Source organism: Cervus elaphus, chromosome 30, assembly GCF_910594005.1.
Source record: "Cervus elaphus chromosome 30, mCerEla1.1, whole genome shotgun sequence".
Lineage (NCBI taxonomy): Eukaryota > Metazoa > Chordata > Mammalia > Artiodactyla > Cervidae > Cervus > Cervus elaphus.
The window spans coordinates 26,087,666-26,107,932 of record NC_057844.1 but is presented as its reverse complement, the minus strand read 5'-3'; the positions used below and the strand labels follow the sequence as shown (position 1 = coordinate 26,107,932).

Below are 20,267 nucleotides of genomic sequence, written 5' to 3'. Positions count from 1 at the left end.
CCAGGCAACTAAGCCCATGCACCACAAGAGACGCCACTGCAATGAGAAGCCTGTGCACCACCCACTAGAGAGTATAGCCTCCACTTCCTCCAACTAGAGAAAGCTCATGTGCTGCAAGGAAAGCTCAGCACAGCCAAAAAACAAACAAAAAAACCACCCTCCTTGTGGAGTGGGAGGAACCAGGTTCAGATGTGTGAAGTAAGTGGCAAAAATGAACAAGCTCTCAAGCTCCTGTCACCTCAGGTAGAATCTGTCTCGACACTGCGCTTTCAATCATAACCTCATCCTCAGTTATTAGTTACCTTGGGAAAACACACCCAACCAATCACCAAAGTGGTAATTCAGAGAAATGGAACATTTTGTTGCCTTCATTTTACAGCCAGACCCCTCAAAGCGCTGGCAAAATTCATATCAACGAAAACTGATGATGTTACACCTGCCTGTGTCTGCATCTATGTCCAAATCTACGTCTGTCTGCTGTTCTGACCGCAAAAACCGTTAGACCCAAGAATGGACTTCCACACATGTCAGTAAGGGCTGTAACAGCCCCTGGGTTAGATGGTGCTAGTGGTGAAGAATCTGCCTGCCAATTCAAGAGATGTTAAGGGATGCAGGTTCGATTCCTGGATTGGGAAGATCCACTGGAATAGGAAATGGTATTTCCTACTCCACTCCAGTATTCTTGCCTGGAAAATTCCATGGGCAGAGAAGCCTGGTGGGCTCTAGTCCAGGGTCGAAAAGAGTCGGACACGACTGATTGAGCATGCACACGGGATTATAAATTCATCTATGTGAGATGCTTAAAATGGTCCGAGGCAGACACTACAAGCCAAACACTCTGTTAGTATTTATTATTATGATAATTCAAAACAAACCATATCAATCAGTTAGAAAGAGAGAGAGGATCAAAAAATAATGACTCTGCTCTGGAGACTTCTTTCGCAGCTAAAGAAACATCATCAGATCCTTGTACTCAAATAGCAGCAGCAGCACCTGGGAGCTTTTAGAAATCTAGAGCGTCACATCTCCGACATTACCATCTGCATTTTAATAAGACCCTCAGGTGACTTGTGAGCACAGGCATGTTTGAGAAGTGCTGCACTGGAGAACTCCAGGGCTCGGGCAGAGACCCTTGGGTCACTGGTATTTTTGGTTAGAAAATGATGCAAAAGCAGCACTGACTCAGAAAATCTGCTCTGTCTTATTGATGGATTCAGTCCTAATCTGGATCAGAGAATGTAGGTTGCAGGGTGGGGGGTGGCAACCATGTGCAATCCCACCCCCACCCCCCCCATGGAAGGCAGTCTCATCTGAATCAAATGAAATGCTTTGTGCAAGGGACCGTGAGAACACATGTCAGCACAGATACATCAGAGGCCCTCGTGGAACAAGGCTGAGATCCTGGAACTGTTCTGGCATGTTGGAGGGGGAGGAACAGACGCAAACACAACACTTGAAACAGGAGGCAACATCATTAGGAAAGTTGTGATTTGAGAAAGGGAGGGAGCTTTAGGAGTAAATTCAGGGAAGGGAGGGAGTCACTTACGTTAACCCAGGGATGTTCGAGGACCTGCACGGCCGAAAATCGCTGATCGACATCCACCAGCAGCATCATAGTGATGAGCTCCTGTCAACAGAAACATCTGATGTTGTTCGTGTCTAACACTGAAAGTAAAAACTGGCGTTTTCAAATGCAGAGGTTCTCTTCTATCTTGGAAAAGCATCTGTAAAAGCTCTAACCTTAAACACATCAACTCAACTTACCTTTTAAAGGAAAGGTGAATATTTGGAATTAAAAATATACACCTTGTAGTTGAGGTAAAAATATAAAGTGAAAGGTTTAAAATCACTTTCATAAAAATGCTTTTAGTAGAAGGAAATAAAGTACATGGATGAAAGAATTAATATTCCTTTCTTTGTCTAGCATTTTGCACTTTAAAGACAGAGTCCTAAATTACTTTAACACAGAAATCACATTTTTAAAACCCCTTAACAAAATTTTCACTTTGCCAGCTGAAAGAAAAAATGGATTTTTTTTCCTCCTAACTGCAAGAGCATATTTGGGTTTGAAAGAAAGGAATGAGGAAAGACATATGGAATTGCCAACAGCTAGTTGGTAAAATAGAAACTGTTCTTTAGCTGCCAAAGAATTCAGAGGAAATATGTTAAAAATGATTCACAAATTTCCAGAACAATCAATAAAAGTAAAATAGAACCATTAAGAAACAAATTATTGAATGGTTCTGAAATGAATGCATCTCTGCCATGAGCTCAAATTTATTTGCCCCAGAAGGGCACTGCTTGGGGTTTACTGATGAAGTCTGTCAGACGTTTGCCTCCTCTGGGTTAGAAGTTCCCATGTAACAAAACGGCTAGATAACGTATTACCTGGTCCCTCTCTAAGTACTGCTCCACAGTGGGAATCATTTATTCCCAAAGATGTACCGATTCGACCTGTACTCTCTAACTTGGGCCAGGACTTAACTGGACTTAACTAACGCGACTACTGTGTGTGTGATGCTCCTTGCAGGGTGCTGAGGGGTTGCAGGAGATGCCCTCTGCCCTCCAGTTATGGAAGGCCAGCACTGGGACTTGGGCACGTTCCTAAAGAACCTGCTCACAGGTGAAAACTTCTCCACCCCCACCTCTGCAGCCGTTATCACCCCATCTCCTTTCACCTCTGTGGCTCTTCTTGGACACTTCTCTCAACTCCACACATTTTCCTACGTCAACTAAGGATAGTTGAAGAAAATGAGACATTTGGGCCCGGTGTGCACCATTTTCTATGGAAAGTGGTCAGGCCTAAAGAGTTAGATTTAAAATTGAACTTATACTCAGGATACAGTCAAAGAAGAAAAACAGGTACACTGAATAATCAAAAGATAATTAGTTGCCAACATCAGTTTTGCAAAAATTTAAGTCAATGCTTGGAAACATAAACTTAATGAGTCAACTAAAAAGTTTTCTTTTTTTAATTTAATTTTATTTTTTTTCCATTTACTTTTATTAGTTGGAGGCTAATTACTTTACAATATTGTAGTGGTTTTTGCCATACATTGACATGAATAAAAATACGGAACGCTTCAAGAATTTGCGTGTCATCCTTGCGCAGGGGCCATGCTAATCTTCTCTGTATCGTTCCAATTTTAGTATATGTGCTGCCGAAGCGAGCACAAGTTTTCTTTTTTTAATCTCAGGGTCTACTAATGTCTCTGTGTAAGATTTTCATAGTTTTCTTAGAGGTTGCTCTTTTAATGACAAAAACAATATGCTTTGTTCCACGCTGCCTCTAAATCCTGGCTGTCTTCCAAGGTCCAAGTTACACCATAGCTTCCCCACCGTGTCTTTCTTGGTCATTTTAACTTATGTTGAGCATCTTCACTTTGACTGCCTGACAGATCATTTAATTCACTCATTCTTTTATCCATTCATTCAGTATACGTTGAGTTTCAGTTACATCACTATTTAGGCACTGAGGTATAGTAATGAATACAATAGACAAAAATCCTTGTCTTGATGGAATTTATATTCCAGTGAGGAGAGTTAGAATATGAACTCCATAAATGGGATATATCCACAATTCTATATCTAGGTAGTGAAAGTGAAAGTCATTCAGCTGTTTCTGACTCTTTGCGACCCCATGGACTATACAGTCCATGGAATTCTCCAGGCCAGAATACTGGAATGAGCAGCCTTTCCATTCTCTGGGGGAATCTTCCCAAGCCAGGGATCGAACCCAGGTCTCCTGCATTACAGGTGGATTCTCTACCAGCTGAGCCACAGGGGAAGCCCAAGAATACTGGAGTGGGTAGATATCTAGGTAGGCAGACAGACACAGACAGGTAGTTAGATGGTAGACCAGATAGATGTAACAGTGTAAGTGTTACAGAGGAATATGAAGCAAACGACCATAACGTCAGCCAGGTAGGGGTTCAGAGCTGCAAATGGAAATAAGATGTTCTGGGAAAGCTTCACTGAGAAGATGACATCAAGCCAAGACTTGAAAGAGGTGAAACAATAACCTATATGGAAATCTAAGCTGGGCCCAAGCCTGGTGCGGGCAGAGCATAGCTAAAGGCTACAGCAGTGTAACTGCAGTGGCCACAGTGAGTGATGAGCCAGGGGAGCAGAGGCACCTGATGAGGTGGGTGACTTGAAGACTGTGAACGCTTGGGAAGGCTAGTAATTATGACTAAAATGCATACAGAAAGCATATTTACCATATCATTTGTTTCTTTGCACAGGATGATTCAGAATCAATAACTCCACAGAGACACAGGCTATAAGAAGAGGAAGGCACTAGAAGCCGAAACCCACCTTTGCAGAATCGGAAACGTTATCCCAGTATGGAGAAGGGAAGTCCACTTGCCCCATCAAAATCTGATCAAAAAGCACCTCCTGGTCATCACCACTTCTGTTTAGACACAAGACAATAACAAGGAATAAACACAGGAAAATGCCAACTCAAGGTATGTCTTTTCATCCTTATGCATTGGAGGCCTTCCTTCCCCCGTAATGTGTAAAACGTGTGTTTTTAAGCAATTCAAAATGTCAGTATGGAACTGTTTTGGCAAATTAGGAAAGAATGAGTTTTCAGATTATGTAAGAAAGATTTATGGAAGGCATGTAAACTAGCATGCACAACATGGAAAAAATAACAAGTCCTTATTAAGCAAAAGGTAGTAAAGTTATGTTCTTTAACACAGCATTCCGTTCTTTTCCTGCTACAGGCTCCTTTATGCATGGAGGCTGAATGGATCATTCAGGGAATGGACAAATGCTTTGTGAGTGCTGAATAAAGGATCGCTGCCCATACCCACGGAATGGAGGGAAACCACACAGCAGGATGTAAGTAATGACACCAGCCGCCCAGATGTCCACCTTGAGGCCATATCTGAAAAGGTAAGTGACATCGCCATTAGCAAAGTCCGGCCAGGACAAATTACGGAGCATGGTAAGATGGATGATTCTGCTATCATAAACCAAACACCAAACCAAGCAAAAATTTTAAAAAAATCCACAACTAACACTAAACTACAACCCACTGGCTAAACAAAATTCAAGAAAAGAGTAATAATTAAAAAAGAGACAATTTAAGGCACATGATTAAAAATCAAAGTAACGCTAGGGTCATATCTAAGTATTAGTAAGTGAACAGTTTCAGTAACAATGCTTATTATAGTCATATCAAGTTTGTTTTCTTTAATTACTATTTTTTATGAAGAGTATAATTGCTTTACAATGTTGCCTTAGTTTCTGCTATACAATGAAGTGAGTTGGTTGTGTGTATACATATATTCCCTCTCTTGGACCTCTCTCGCACCTTGCCTCCATTACACATCTAGGTCATCGCAGAGCACTGATCTGAGCTCCCTGCGCTATACAGCAGTTCCCCACTAGCTACGTGTTTTACACATGGTGTAAATAATCTGTTTTACACATAGTGTATACATTAATATGTCAATTCGAATCTCCCATTTCATCCCCTCCTCCCCTTCTCCCCTTGGGTCTGTAAATCCATTCGCTATGTCTAGTTATATCAGATTTAAGACAAAGACCCTTGAGGAGAAAATTCAGCTCCCAAATTTTAGAAATAATAATTATACATAAGACATTCTCTAATCTATAAAGCACTGGCATACATTATCTGATTTTGTTTTCCCAACAACTCTGTAACTTGTACAGGACAAGTATTATTGCCTGTTTTATAAGAAAGAAAACCTAAGTTCAGAGGAGTAAATAATTTGGCTCAAGATCACACAATCAGTGGCACAGCTGAGTTCCAACTGACGTCTTCAGGACCCAACCAAATTCTTCTGCCCCACACCACTCCTCCCCAGCGGGTCATCAGAGCACCCACCGGAGCATCGCCTGAGGTGGTACCTCGGAGGAGGTCAGGCGTGGCCACAGATGTGGCTCCCAATCAAATCTGATGAATAAGAAAGTCCTCATTACCCTGCGTTGGGGATTTCTCTTCTCTTCTGTTCTGTATTTCTGCCTTTCCAGTCTATGCATCCATAGTACAAGTAGAAAAACTACCTCCAGCTGTCACAGGGGAAGATACTATCTAGAGTGCTAGATGGGGGTTGGCTCCACTCATGGGAAGAAACGGCAGGGCTGTCTCTTCTTGCTCTCCTATCCTTCCCCCATCCTTCTGTTTAAGGACAGCATTCAGAACCCTGCCAGTAATCCTTGGCAAGAAATGGGGCTTACTGAAAGAGCCATTTGCCCACCTAGACCTGGAGTTCAAATGCTGACTCAGCTACTGTCATGAGCTTGTATCAGTCATCAGAGACTGAGTTTTTCTACATGCAAAATGGGGATTATATCATCTACCGGAAGAGTAAGAATTAAATAAAGGAGTTTAGCACCTGGCATATGGTACTAGGTTGTTAGTAAGCATTAGGCCACCCTACCATCTCCCCTGATTCTAGAGATTTTCTTTCATCTGTGTTGGCTGCGCTCAGAAACAAGCCAACTCCCAGCGGCCCTCTGACGCCTGGGGGTGTCTGTGCTGCACAGATGGTCCATGAGCTGCTAAGTGGACCAAAGTAGGACTGGAACTAGAGAATAAGGAGAGCTTAGGAGAAGGAACCACAGGAACCACAGAAGTAACTCACCCCACACAGCAACGTCTGCTGCTCTTATCTCCCAAAGCTAGTTAATTACCATCACTCTATGTTTCTCTGTTTATTTGAATATTTTTTACTAAGGGGTTAATAATGGCTGTTCTGCCTTTAACAAACGCCAAAAGGAAGGCTTATGCAAGACTGCAGTAATTGGCAACTTGATTGGGAAAACAGAAAAAATGGCTTCAACTTTTCAAGCTAAAAAAAAAAAAAGTGAAAAATAGCTGACAGCTAGTTCTGTCTGGATGGAACAGAGAACTATTTCATTTATTCTCAAAGCAGACTATGTTGCAAGCACATCACTGAAATAAACACATGAAAAGCATTTACCCAGTCTCTGCAATGATTTCGGGAGCTACGTATGTCGGGGTACCACACACGGTGTACAGGGGGCCATCTACAATGGTAGCCAGTCCAAAGTCACCCAGCTTCAGCGATTTGCTGCCATCTTGGTGTTCATACACCTAAAATAAAAATTAAAAGTGAAACTGCCTTAAAAAAAAAAAAAAAGGACATTGTGGTGTAAATATATGTTGACCTAAAACAAACAGACTGCCAGATATTTCTCTAGCAAACATGGATTTATTCAAGATCAGCAGACAATTGCAATTTGAAGTCTGTACTCACGGCAAGTTACCTCCAAGTCCCCACATGGCAAGGGAAGGAAATACATTTACAGAGAGGAACAGGAAGTGGGAGGACTAGAGAAACAAAGAGTCCATGGCTTTTCATTGGCTGAGTCCTTGCCAGGAAAGAAGAGGAGTCTCTCTTCTTCCTGTTGGGCTCAGTTATGGTCACAGGACATGAGAGCGCCCCCTTCTGGTCGGCTGACTGTTAATAACTCCGATTTCAGTTTATCAATTTTTTAACATTTATTTTTCATAAAATAAAAACTCAGGCAACTATGCAGGGGTATACATACAAGAACATCTTTATATTACTGCAGAATTAAGAACATGGCAAACACCCTGGAAATGAAAGTTCATTAAATTACAGTACGTTCATACAATGGGAGGCTACAGGACAGTTAGAATGGTGATGCGAGTTTACATTTATTGAAATGAGTTACATTTGGGAAGTGAGGACAGACTTCTGACTGGTTGCATATAATGTCTATTAAAGAAAAAACATGTACTAAGAAAAATGTCTGGAAGGACACTATATTGGTGTGTCTGTCTCTGAGTGGTAAGATTATAGGAGATTTTTTTTTTCTTTTGATTATCTGTCTTTGACGTTTGCTGCAATTCAAATTGATCTGCAGAACACAATGAAATACAGAAATATAGATTTTGTGCTAAAAAACAAAAAAGTATAGATTTTGTGTTTAGTGCAAAATATTCAATTTATGAAAATAATTATGTCTTCATTTTAATGTATCAGAAGCTTTAAAGATGCAGTTCTTTAGTAAATGGAACAAAAAAATCTACACATCTATTAAAACACTTTATTTTCAGTGCCCCATATTTCCAACAAGATCTATTTATATTTTTTATTAATAATTGAAAGGGGCATTAACATTTCATTTTACCTGTGGCAATTTGGAAAGATTTATCAGGTGCAGAGTAAGCATTCTGTCCAGTTTTCCTTATTAAAGCAGTAATAAGTCTTTCACCTTATTATAGTCTTTTTCTAATCTTTCACCCAACAAATCAAGAAAAGGATGCATGTGACCTCAGGCAAGTATTTACACTGCTTTAATTCTAGCCCACAATCAAACAAAATGGATCTGTTCTAAACAGTATCCCAAACAACGTCTGTTATTTTAAAGAAAGTATCAAAGGGCTTTCAGATTTCTAATTCAGAGCCCTCCACTGGAATCAATAAGATACAGAAAAGAGAGCCACAGTAAAAGGCTAGTATTCCCAGTGAAGGCAGTCACCAGGAGATGCCTCAAGGAAATGGTGAAGTTCTCTAGGTACATCAAAATAATCCTTCCAGCCCATCGAGGCCTGCATGTGCCCCTGTTGTTGCTCTATGATCATCTGTACTTGCTACAGCAGTTTGAACCTGGCGCACAGCAAGGCGCATCTCCACCCATCAGGAGCATGGCTACCGTTCACACCACATCTGCCCTCCTTTGGAAAAAGTAGATTCACTTCTCATTTCACTGCAGCTTCAAGTGCAGATGTTTGGCCAGCTAAGCTGCAGTATCAGCAATGATCATTTGGATCTGTTTTGGCAGAAGAAAAGGCAGCCAGAGCCTCCTCTCTGGAGAGACTGTCTTTTCTGGGCAGAAAATGTTTGTTCACATTTTCTCCATACTTGGAACACCGAGTCCTCTCCCTGAGGGCTCAGCCACAATCAAGCGTGGGCTGCCCTTAGGCAGGTATCCAGAGGCTTGGGGGGCCACCTGCACTTGGGCTGTTAGGGCAAGGACAGCTGTATGTTCCCCAAGGATGTGGTTTTGCCCAGTGGTCCTCTGAGATGGACACCGTCGTCCCTACTTTAATGAAGCAGCCGTCCAGCCCTGGTCGGCATCAGCAAGTTTGAATCACGGACTCTGAGGTATCAGAGATGCAAAACATAATATCCTCCCTGACTTAAACACTCTCAGGCAAAAGAAATCCCTAAATTGTAGTCTTAGCATGTCAGCCATTCAGGTCGTCCAAATGACAAGCAAATGTTTTTCATGAAAAGAAATCTGAGCTGGAAACACCTAGTAGATCATCTAGTTTAATTCCCAGACAGAGCAGAACTGTTTACTTCCCTAATTCCATTTTGTTACCAACAATCTCTTCGAAATGCAAAATAACCTCTTGCTTTGATGTTCTGTTAGGTCCAAACATTCATGGTGCCTGTTTTGTGAGGTTGTGCAGATTTCAAATTACACAACTCCATTTACACAGAGATGTTGTGGCTTGTTTCTAAACATACTATCCATAATCACCCAACTCTATTCAAAAGTTGGACAAAGGCAGATGTTGGCAGATGCAGTCATAAGTAACATTTTAGTTCTGAATATGACCATGTAATTCTCCTCCATGTACCAAAGGGTTTTTTAAGCATCTACATTTTAATAGGAATTCCATCTTACTTATAGCAATATGCCAATTATACTTAATATAGCTAAGCAATAAAGTTCAAAGCTTCAACAACTAAGAAAAACCACTAAAGACTTACCTAAAATAAAGAAAATGAAGATTATTTAATGATAAAAATAAAAGTAAACCAGCATCGTTTAAATGAAATATATAGAATCTATCATTTTAATGCTTTCATCTCTCTTTAATCACTACTATGCTGCTCTCTCTTTTTTTAACTTTGAAAACCATATAGCAGAATTTTCATGAATATATAAAGAGATTAAAGTGATGTTTAGGAGAGGCAATAAGAGCTAAGAGACAAAGGCCTAATCCACGTAATTGAAAACATTTCTAGACCCAAGTACATTTGAAATGCTTCAGCAAAATGCTTTTGCAGGTGAATAAATGTCCAGGCCTCTCGTTTGGAATTCTGTTTAACTTACTTACCATCAGGCAGGGCAGGAAACAAGGTTGCTTTGGGTTTTTCTCTGTCAACACTTGGGGAGAAGGATATAGAAGAATATATTGTCGTGTTTCCCTTCCTCCCGTGGGAGAGCGCCTTCCCTAAGTGCTATTGGATTGGCCAAAAAAAATCGTGTTTTTCTGTTAAGAGCAACAGCAAACCCGAACGAACTTTTTAGCCAACCCATCACGACAGGCCTCTCACAACTGGGCTCCCGAGAGCTCCTGCTGCCACCTGGGCTGTCCTCTCCTCCCCTCTCCCCCAGCCGTTTACAGCAGGGCAGGAAGGAGGCCCTTTGAAAATGTACTCAAAACTTTTGCTAAAAATCACAGATTGTGAAATGCATGTGTTTCAAATGTGTGTGTGTGTGAGCAACACACACAATCCTTACAAAACCATCTCCAGAAAGTATTTTACCAAATGGCAGCTATAAATTCACTTTGAACTAAGTTTTTAATTAAATGTTAGGAGTCGGAAAAGCTTCTAACATGTTCACATTGAAAACGTGGCGTCCATGGCGTCTCCCACTCTCCGAATCGGCTTCCTTAACTTGTCTCCTCAGCCTGATCTTCTTTCAGAAAGAACCTTAACAGCCTCCAAGTATAAGTTTGGGCAGCCTGACCCAGCAAGTGGGGTTCTGGTCTAAGAACTTCTTGCTGTAACTGTATTTTAAAGTCTCCATAAAACATGCCCCACACATGAGGTGGGGGTACATTAATTGTCAATCAAAGAGCATTCACAACATGAGATATAATTTAACGTTCATCCAGGCCCTTTAAATACTATAGATGTTCCCCCACATTTTAAACACCGAGGAGCTATTAAAGAGATGGGGATTAGTGCAAATTACCCAGTATGTAGTGCTTTCACTGTTTTAACTAAGCAATAAAACTGTGTAACTGCAACACACTAATTGAATGCGGCTACACATAATTGTGGGCTGCCATATGTATCCTATTACCAGAAAGACTGTCAGTGTTTTGTAAGCTACTCCTGTGATCATTGCAGATGGCTACAGTCAGAAAAGTTGTTCTCTAGGGTTTATTATATGGCTATAAAGACATCCCATGATTTGACAGACTAAATGTGTTAAATGGCAACAATTATGAAAAAGGTTCCAATTAAAAGCTGAAGGCACGTCCTACCAAGAACAGACCTAGTGAAAGGTCAGGTACGTAGGTTTTTGGTATTCTGCTATTTTACACAGGATTTTCTTTTTTAAGGGAGAGTTTTATTTTTGTTTCTTTTTCATTTATTTGGGGTTTCGCAGTAGCTGTAACTTGCTGAACAGTAGATTTGGGGCATATGCCTGATCTCCCCTGGATGAGAAACTGAGACCATTTGAAAAAGTTATTTGAAAAACTAAACGATTTAATACAGAGTCATAAAATGCAGCCGGTGGCCATAAAATAATATGAAAATTCACAGATAACCTGAACCCAGTCAAATGGTTTCTGAGATTCCCATAACAGAGAACTAAAAGCTGACTAATATAACAGATGTGTTGGAACAAACATGATTTTCAATGATAATATGAATTCAAGGATAACCCTGTTGAAATATTGGCTAATGAATTGCCAGGAACCACTGAAATTTCTACACAGAGGAGCTCAATAGGTGCTAAAAATTACTTCACCAGATAGAATTTAACAAAACTGGCATGAAATTGACAAAGCCATGACAAAAAAGTGAATTTACTTTTTAACAAATATGGTATCCTTTAAAAAAGACATTGATTTTTCTTCTAGCCACGCAATATGGCCTTTATGACACTTTCTAAAAACAGTGGATTAAATTTAAACCTTTAAGAAGTGAAGTATAACAACATTTATGCAGGGAATTACTTAGCAAAATGTGTTTTATGCTCCACATACTTTAGAATTAAGCCTCCTAAAAAAACTTAATTCTTAAAAAAAACAAATTCATTTTATACCCACATGTAAAATCTTTATGAAACAAAAATTATGTGAAATAATAAAAATTAAAAAAGGTGTACATTAGTCAGAAGAGGTGCGGCAACATAAGCAGAAAAAATAAAATAGCTTTTCAAAGTGTTACCCTAGAGATGTCTGTGAAGATGGAGAAGTGAATGGAAGTTCCAGGAAACCTGACTCTCATCCCTTCTTTAAAATGGTCATGAAACTATCTAGAAAGGAGTTCTATGCAGCTGCAGCTGAGATACAACAAACACGCACATTCCTGGCTCTGTAGTGACTCTACATCCCAGAATTCTGTTATAACTGGGAATTCAGTGTCACTGCAGCTTTTAGAAACTGTTACATTTCTGTCACACAAGTAATATCCAATATGTCATTGTAGGAAAACTGGAAAAGACAGATAATATTACAGAGAGAAAAGAAATAAACTCACTCGCGATCCTGACACCTAGAAATAACCATTGTTAAACATTTGGGCGTATGAACTTCCAAAGCTTGCTTTCTCTCTCTTTCCTGTTCTTTTTCTCATTGGACAGCATACCCTGGACGTGTGCCCCAGTGAATAAGCATACATGTGTATCATGATTTTCAGTGCCTGCTGGATAGTCCATTGTATGGATGCACCAAAATAATAACCCTCCAGACCTCTGCCCGCTGCCATTTACTGAGCCCCTGCCAGGCCTCATGTCGAAGACTTCATGCTTAACATCCCACTTAACCTTCACAACAACTCTGTTAGGTACTATCACTGATATTTTTGCAGATGAAAAATATTGAGGCTCAGAGATGTTAAGTAACTTGCTGAATCTTACACAGCTAATAAATGGTAGAGCCAGAACTTAAGCTCAGGCATGTTCAAGTCCATGATTCTAACCAGTATGTCCTCCCGCCTCCCCATTATGCCAATATTTAAAAAAAATCAGTGCCCTAAGTTATTTCTATATATACATTTTTCCTTTCCATGCTAAAAAACACTGAGATGACCGTCCCTATGTATGTATTACATATCTGATACTTTTTTTTCTTTAGGTCACATTTCTAAAAGTAGAATTATTTGACCACAGAGTTCATATTATTTAAGGCTGTAGTTACGTATTACCAAACTACTTTTCAGAAGAGTTCCATCAAGTTAATCTAGTACTGAGTCACATGAGATGACTGGTATCCTTGTTAAGTTTGCCAACCCTGCATATTATTATTATTTATTATTAATCTTTGCTAGGCCATGTCATTTAAAACATAATTTTATTTACTTATTTATTTATAGCTGTGTTGGGTCTTGGTTGCTGCATGGACTTTTCTCTAGTTGTGGCGAGCAAGGGCTTACTCTCTAGTTGTGGTATGCAGGCTTCTCATCGCAGCAGCTTCTCTTGTGGAGCACAGGCTCTAGGGCACACGGGCTTCGGTAGCTGAGGCAAGAGGGTTTAGAAATTCAGGCTCCCAGGGTCCAGAGCACAGGCTCAACGGCTGCGGTGCACGGGCTTAGTTACTCTGTGGCATGTGGGATCTTGCTGGGTCAGGGATCGAACCTGCATCTGCGTTGGCAGGCGGTTTCTTTACCACTGAGCCACCAGGGAAGCCCCTTAAAATGAAGTGAATGATGTTATTCTCCACCAGTGACAGAGGAAGGGGTGGTGGAGCAGACTGAGGCTGACCCGCCCGGAGACACTGTATTTTACTTCCTGTCTTCTTCCTCCTGGTAGAATCACAGGTCCTTGGAGAAGTCAGAGTGAAAGTGGCTCAGTAGTGTCCGACTCTTTGCAATCTCACAGACTATGCAGTCTCTGGAATTCTCTCGCCAGAATACTGGACTGGGTAGACTTTCCCTTGGAGAAGGGCCCTCAGTAGATGCTTAGTACAATAACGGGCATATTACTGTAGTCAATCATGTTTGGGGAAAATGTTCTTTTTCTTCTGTTTTCCCTCAACTTTTATTCAAATGCAGATAGAAGGCCTTTTTTTCTTTCCCAACATTTTCAGTCACTCAGTCATGTCTGACTCTTTGCGGCCCTATGGACTGTAGCCTGCCAGGCTCCTCTATCCATTGAATGTTCCAGGCAAGAATACTGGAGTGGGTTGCCATTTCCTGCTCCAGGGATCAGACTCACATCTCTGGCATCTCCTGCATTGGCAGGCACATTTACCACCAGTGCCACCTGGAAAAACAAGCATTCCATTTCTGCTGGGGGATTTCAGTGATTAAAAGCTACTGACTTTTCAAACAGGTGTAATTGTTAGAAAGTTTTTCCTTACGTCAACCTCAAATCTGTCATTAACGTCTTCTCATTAGTTTGAGTTCAGTGTCTCATATGCAGCACAGAAAATGTCTCCCATCTTCCATCCGGCAGCCTCTGCTGGACCACTCTGCTGCGCTCTCTCCATGTGTCTGGGTCCCTCCCCACTGAGGTCACGTGGCAGGAGCGGGACAGAGGACTCTCGTGAGAGCGATGCTCTTTCAGTGAAAGAGTCTAAGGGCACGTTGCTATTTTTAGCAGTCATGTCACACTGACTCTCGTAATGAACTTGTTATGATCAATGAACAGCCTTTGAACTAGCCCAAGTTTTCCCATTACTGTTTTTCCACAATGGTCATTAAAACAACTACACCAAAACGGACCTAGTCCATAGGGACTTATGTTTTTAACTCTCGTTAAATTCCATCTTACTGGTCGGGGACATTTATGGAGCCAAAGATAGTTGCAGATCTCAGTTCTGTTATTTACTATATAGAATACATCTTCATCTCGACTCACTGGTAATGGTGATAAGGGCAGGGCCAGTGACAGACTCCTGTGAGATCCATGGCTCCCTTCCTTAGGGTGCTCCCCAGTCCGTTCATCCACACTCTGGGGGCTCAAGTTCATCTTGCAGATCTATTCAGCTGTCTTTGTTTATGACCTCTACTGCCCATCTGTGGCACTGGCCTTATCCACCAGTGGAGTGAGCTATCTGACCACAAAATGAGTTTACTTGAGGATTAAGACAGAAGGAAATCCATTATTTGGTAAACTCAGTGTTGACTTGAACTGGAAACTAAGAAGAACAGGAACACAACCTCTGGTCATCACTAGGGGAAAATAAGATAATTTATTCCTAGATTCAACCCATTTTGTGAAAATGCAGGTCATTAGCTGCACATGCCACTTTGATGGGCAGTGAGGAATAGGCACAAACACCTTGACAGAGTTTCTAAAAGGAATTTTCTGACCTAAATAAGCAGTTTCCCTGAGAAACTGCTTTTTCCCAAACAGTATTTAGGAGTTTTTAACAGTATTTAACAGTATTTAGGAAGCAAAAAGATTTTTGAACAGAAATTTTTTTTATATTTCAAGAAAATTACTGTGTTTATTTCTGGAATCTAATAAAAAACTAGTGATGTCAGTTATATTTTCGCCAGTAGGACTTTAATTTTCCTAAGGAGAAGGCATCTGCGTATACATTTAAAAAAGATGGTCCCAGCTCACTGCAAGGAACAGGCTGCTACTGATGCTTTTTGCTGCCAAGGGTACAAGTTTGCCATCTAGTGGCGACTCATGTAAATGGAAAGTGGCTGATCTTAGGCCATTTCTGTTTTGTTTTAAAGCAAAAGGTTCCTTTTTGTCATAAACTATCACATCACATGCGATGCACACAATGGTTCATGTATAAAGGCAGCTCATGTATAAAGGGAAGCTCTGTACTTACTCCCCTCCCTTCAGAAAGGTTTAGTCTACAGCCAACGTGGGTCCTTAATGTAACAGATGAATTGAGAAATGACTAGGGCTTGGCATATTTGTTTGGCTGCATCGTGTCCTAGTTGCGGTATGTGGGATCTTTAGTTGTGGCAAGTGGGATTTAGTTCCCTGACCAGGGATAGAACCCCCGGCCCCTGCACTGGAAGTGTGGAGTCGCCACTCACTCACTCTCTCATCTAATCCACCCTCTCATCCACCTGTCACTCATCCATAGCATCTAAGGACCAGGCCTGATACAGCAAAAGAATCACATAAAATCAGTGACACAATATACTAATTAATAAAATAAGGACTTAGTAGCAATGTGATAATAAAATTATAAGAGCTATTTTTATTAGGTCAGCTTCCAGTTTTCACCTAAAATATGACTGGAAACATCACTGTATATGTGTTTGTTTTTTTTCATTAAAATACCTTGATCTTTAAGTACTCAGACTTGAGTAAATCATTCATAGGATCAATATAGATCCTGAAGGCCAAACTACAATATTTTTATATTGCTCTTTAAGATTTAAAAATAAAAGTTTTCAAAGGTTTTGCTTATACAATGATACTATATAAAATGAAATCTATAGCTGAAATGCCTACAAATGTAATACATAATTCTTTGCTACTTATTACAAACACTAAACACTTATGAAGCAAAAATTTATCAGCAGTCTAACAATTTAGGTTTTTTTTTTTTTTTTGAGATCTCTTCATAAAATAGTAATGCAAAGTGTGCAGCGGAGCCTTTTTTATTTAAGTATCCGGTAGTTAGAAATGGATTGTAACTCTCTGCATTAAATTTATTATAGCATTTTTCCAAAAACAGTCTCTCGCTCTACATTTTTCCATTAGATGGTAAATCCATGCCTGGGTAAATAGTGACACTTTAAAAGCAATGTCAAAAATGATGAAAGATGATTGTTACAACTTACAGTTTTAAATAGTTTCATTTTTAGGGATAATTTAATTTTTATTACAAATAAAAGGGGAATAAAAAAGAAGGGAGTAGTCACATGGTATCTCTTTATCTTCATAAAGTCCCCTTAAAGGAGACCCAAAGGAGTTAAGTATGTTGTTCAAGGTCAGAGGATTAGCCAGCGTAAGAGTAAAACCCTTGGTTTTGAACTTTTGTCCATCTGACTATAAATCCTGAGTATGTGATTTTTGTGTCTCCCATGATGATTCTTATTTCCACATAAAGGTCAACAGAATGTGAAATTAATAGAAGTCTCAAGGGCAATTAGTAATGTCATCCTAATTTTGTTAAAATTATTCTATTCTTCTACCTAGTTTATCCCATAAAAGCTTTATCCCTGCAAACCTCGCCAATCCTTACTACTCTCCTATAGAAAGAAATGACGATACTGGAGAAGCACAATTACTTTAGTTTTTCATATACATATATTTTAAACCTGAATTGTGAATGACTGCAATGGTGTGTGTTTATATATATATATACTTTTCTCACTCTTAAGTCAGAAAGGGAAAAATTAGAGAATTTTTGTTTTTCTTTTTTTGGGTAATTTAAAGTAAAATATGTTCAAACGAGCACAGTACTTTCAAAGTATCCTGCAAATTGTCATTTTAGTAAAAGCACAGTGCTCTGTAACCATTTATGTCATTTATAGAAACAGTGCTCTGGTGAGAAGCAGGTGAACAATGGGTGCACAAAACTGAACTGCAAAAGCGGAAAGGAAAATGAGACTTTAATTTTCCATCACTGAATTTTCGGAGCTTAGAGAAATTTTTAAACAAAGGCTCAGTTGTAAGTCCGTTCCCGTGAGACAATCCTACATAAGTCAGGACACAGGAAGAATGAGTGCAGACGAGGGGAAATTGCTGCCATTCATGGAGGCAACTATGCAGAAGAGAATGTTTAGGCTACTGTGGAGATGTGGAATTTGAGGGCCAATTAAGTCAGAACTCCATCATCTGACCTCTGCCACCTTCATTAGCCAGCAGCTCCAAGATTACTAACCTAATTGCAATTAACTGCTCGTATATGTATTTCTTTCTTTTCAATACTTATTTTTATTTGGCTATGCCGGGTCTTAGTTACAGCATGTGGGATCTAGTTCCTTGACCAAGGATTGAACCTAGGCCACCTGCACTGGGAGCTCAGAGTCTTAGCCACTGGACCACAGGGAAGTCCCTGTGTAGGTATTTTTGAAATGCCTATTTTTCCTACTTGAATGTCCCTCCACGGAGGCATAGGTCTTCCTTTTCCCTGGCACAGTCCTTGGCATGGGGCAAGCAAGCAGTAAACCTCTCTCCCCAGTTCACACTTTACATAGTCTGGTGGTTAAAAGTCTGAGGTTTAGAGAGGAGCAGAGCTAGGTTGTGACCTTGACTCCTCCACTTAAGAGTGATGATGGCCTTGAGTGGGTCTTTCAACTTCTAGGCACCCAGTTTGCTCACTTGTGAAATGGGACAGCAATAGACTTTACCCCACATGGCTGTTGTGAAGATGAAATGAGATACTGAGTGTAAAGTGAGCATGGGGTGAGCACAGAGGTGATTCTCCATAGCAGCAGATCTGGGAATGGGAGTTGTGTTGTTCATCTGCTTTTATTGTATTTTTAAAAAATATTTATTTATTTGGCTGCACTGGGTCTTTGTGGCATGCAGGATCCAGTTCCCTGATCAGGGATTGAACCTGGGCCCTACCCATTGGGAGCTTGGAGTCTTAGCCACTGGACTGCAGGGAAGCTCCTGTTCATCTGCTTTTAAACTTGAAAGTTCACTGAGATCACGTGCGGGAGCTGGTGGCAATGCAGACCTGCACCCTGTCACCAGTCACCAGATTCTGATTTGGTGGGGCTGCAGGGAAGCTCAGAAATTTACATTTTTAACCAGCATCTGGGAGTAATTCTCATGCAGGGCGTCTCTGGACCACCCTTGGAGAAACACTGCTTTAGAAAAAGAATCCTCATTTCCCAGATTTCAAAAGATGGACATACTAATAGTCAAGTAATACATGACTCTTTGGGTTGGATAATGAAAGTAAAAGAACAATTAGCATCTGGAGGCGGGGAGGAATTGAATATATTTCATTAAAATTCCACCCTGAATAGCCAACAAAATTTATATTACTACCATATTCACTAGTGACAGCTCCCTGATGCCCAGTCTCTGTCCCCTAATTCTTTCAATACCGTCCCCTTAACAATGGGACCAAGAGAGCATGGTGGGGGTGGTGGTAAGAATGTCTCTGATCTGTAAAATCAGTCTTTGTCATGATCATTTTTATGCTGAGGGGCTGGTGTCTTGAAATCTCACAATGAAATTTATCCTTTTAGCTTTTAGATCGGATTATTGGGATGTAAATTGGGAGACTAAGTCTAAAAGGTCTTCCATTTGCTTTTTTTTTTTCTCTGAGTAAAAGCTTTCTGACACCAAAGTGCTATCGATAAGTCATGCAAGTGTAAATGCTCCTCGTGACTGTGTTGGCCTGGTCCGTGGTCTTAACCACAGCCCTAGATTTCCTGAGTTCTTTTCCTGTCCCTCCCTCGGGTTTCTATTTGCTAATAAGTTAAGTGCCCCTAATGGTACATTAACCCTGACAGATCAACTTAAAAGACCAGTTTCCAGCTAGTTACTGAAGGCCAGCTGGAAACGAGCCTTTAAGGGTTTTTTGTTGTTTTTTAAGAAAACGAAAAAGAAGGAAGAGAAGTGTTCATATTCACTCATACATGAGTGCTTGGGGCTCAGGACACCCTGAAGTTGGAACCCTTCTTACCAGCAGATTCTCTGGTTTGATGTCACGGTGGACGATGTTGAGGCTGTGCAGGTATTTGATGGCGCTGGCCAGGTTGTACAGCATCCCGCTGGCATCTCGCTCAGTGTATTTGTTAGTGGAGGTGATGGCATCGAAGAGGTCTCCTCCCTGAGAGAGAACAGCAGAAGTGCATTAACAGATGGTCCGGTGGGGCCCAGCCTGGAGAGGCGCCCGACACGCTATAAATGGACTGAAGGATGCACGCGGGGTTTCTGGGTTCCAAGAGTTTTCCCTGCCACCTCCCTCTCATAGGCCCAGGAACCCTATGGTGATTCCTGCCCCCGCTGCGAGAGCCAGTGACATTTCCGCCAGAGCTCAAAGGAAGGAGGAGAGGATTCTCTGCCATTAAACTCCCAACTGGGGGTGGGGAAGCGGAGCTGGGTCTCCAGGGCAGAGACCTCGGGGCACCGGGTATCCTGGTGGCATGTGCTACACCAACTGCCCGCTGAAGTTCAAATTCATAATCCCCAATCTCCTGAAATGAGAAACATACCACAGACTACACCCTGAACAAAACGTTCTGCTGCCCTGGGAACTTCACACAGACACACACACAATTCTCATCACTCTCTAGATTTAGGTCTCTTGGAGTGGGCGTCATGTCTTCTTTTTCAATAATGTGCCTCCTTGTAAGGAACAGAGAAAAGGATCAGAAACTGTCACTCCAGAGATGAAAGAGAAAGAGAGGGAGGAGGATGGAGACATTTCAAAGAAA

The 20,267-nt window shown here is 40.9% G+C and overlaps 1 protein-coding gene and 1 non-coding gene across 8 annotated transcripts in view; both read right to left on the bottom strand.

Annotated features, from left to right (window-relative positions):
- Nucleotides 1-20,267, bottom strand: part of DCLK1 (doublecortin like kinase 1) — a 343,458-nt gene that overhangs the window by 32,169 nt on the left and 291,022 nt on the right. For all 7 annotated transcript variants that reach the window (XM_043891772.1, XM_043891771.1, XM_043891773.1 and 4 more), the window contains 5 exons: nt 19,514-19,660; nt 6,960-7,093; nt 4,817-4,894; nt 4,318-4,414; nt 1,547-1,627 (listed from right to left, as the gene is read on the bottom strand). In XM_043891772.1, the coding sequence (XP_043747707.1) occupies nt 1,547-1,627; nt 4,318-4,414; nt 4,817-4,894; nt 6,960-7,093; nt 19,514-19,660 (537 nt within the window). The remainder of the gene's footprint in view (nt 1-1,546; nt 1,628-4,317; nt 4,415-4,816; nt 4,895-6,959; nt 7,094-19,513; nt 19,661-20,267) is intronic.
- On the bottom strand, nt 3,068-3,174 carry LOC122687186. The gene has a single exon (XR_006339078.1). It is a non-coding gene; the product is annotated as a U6 spliceosomal RNA (small nuclear RNA).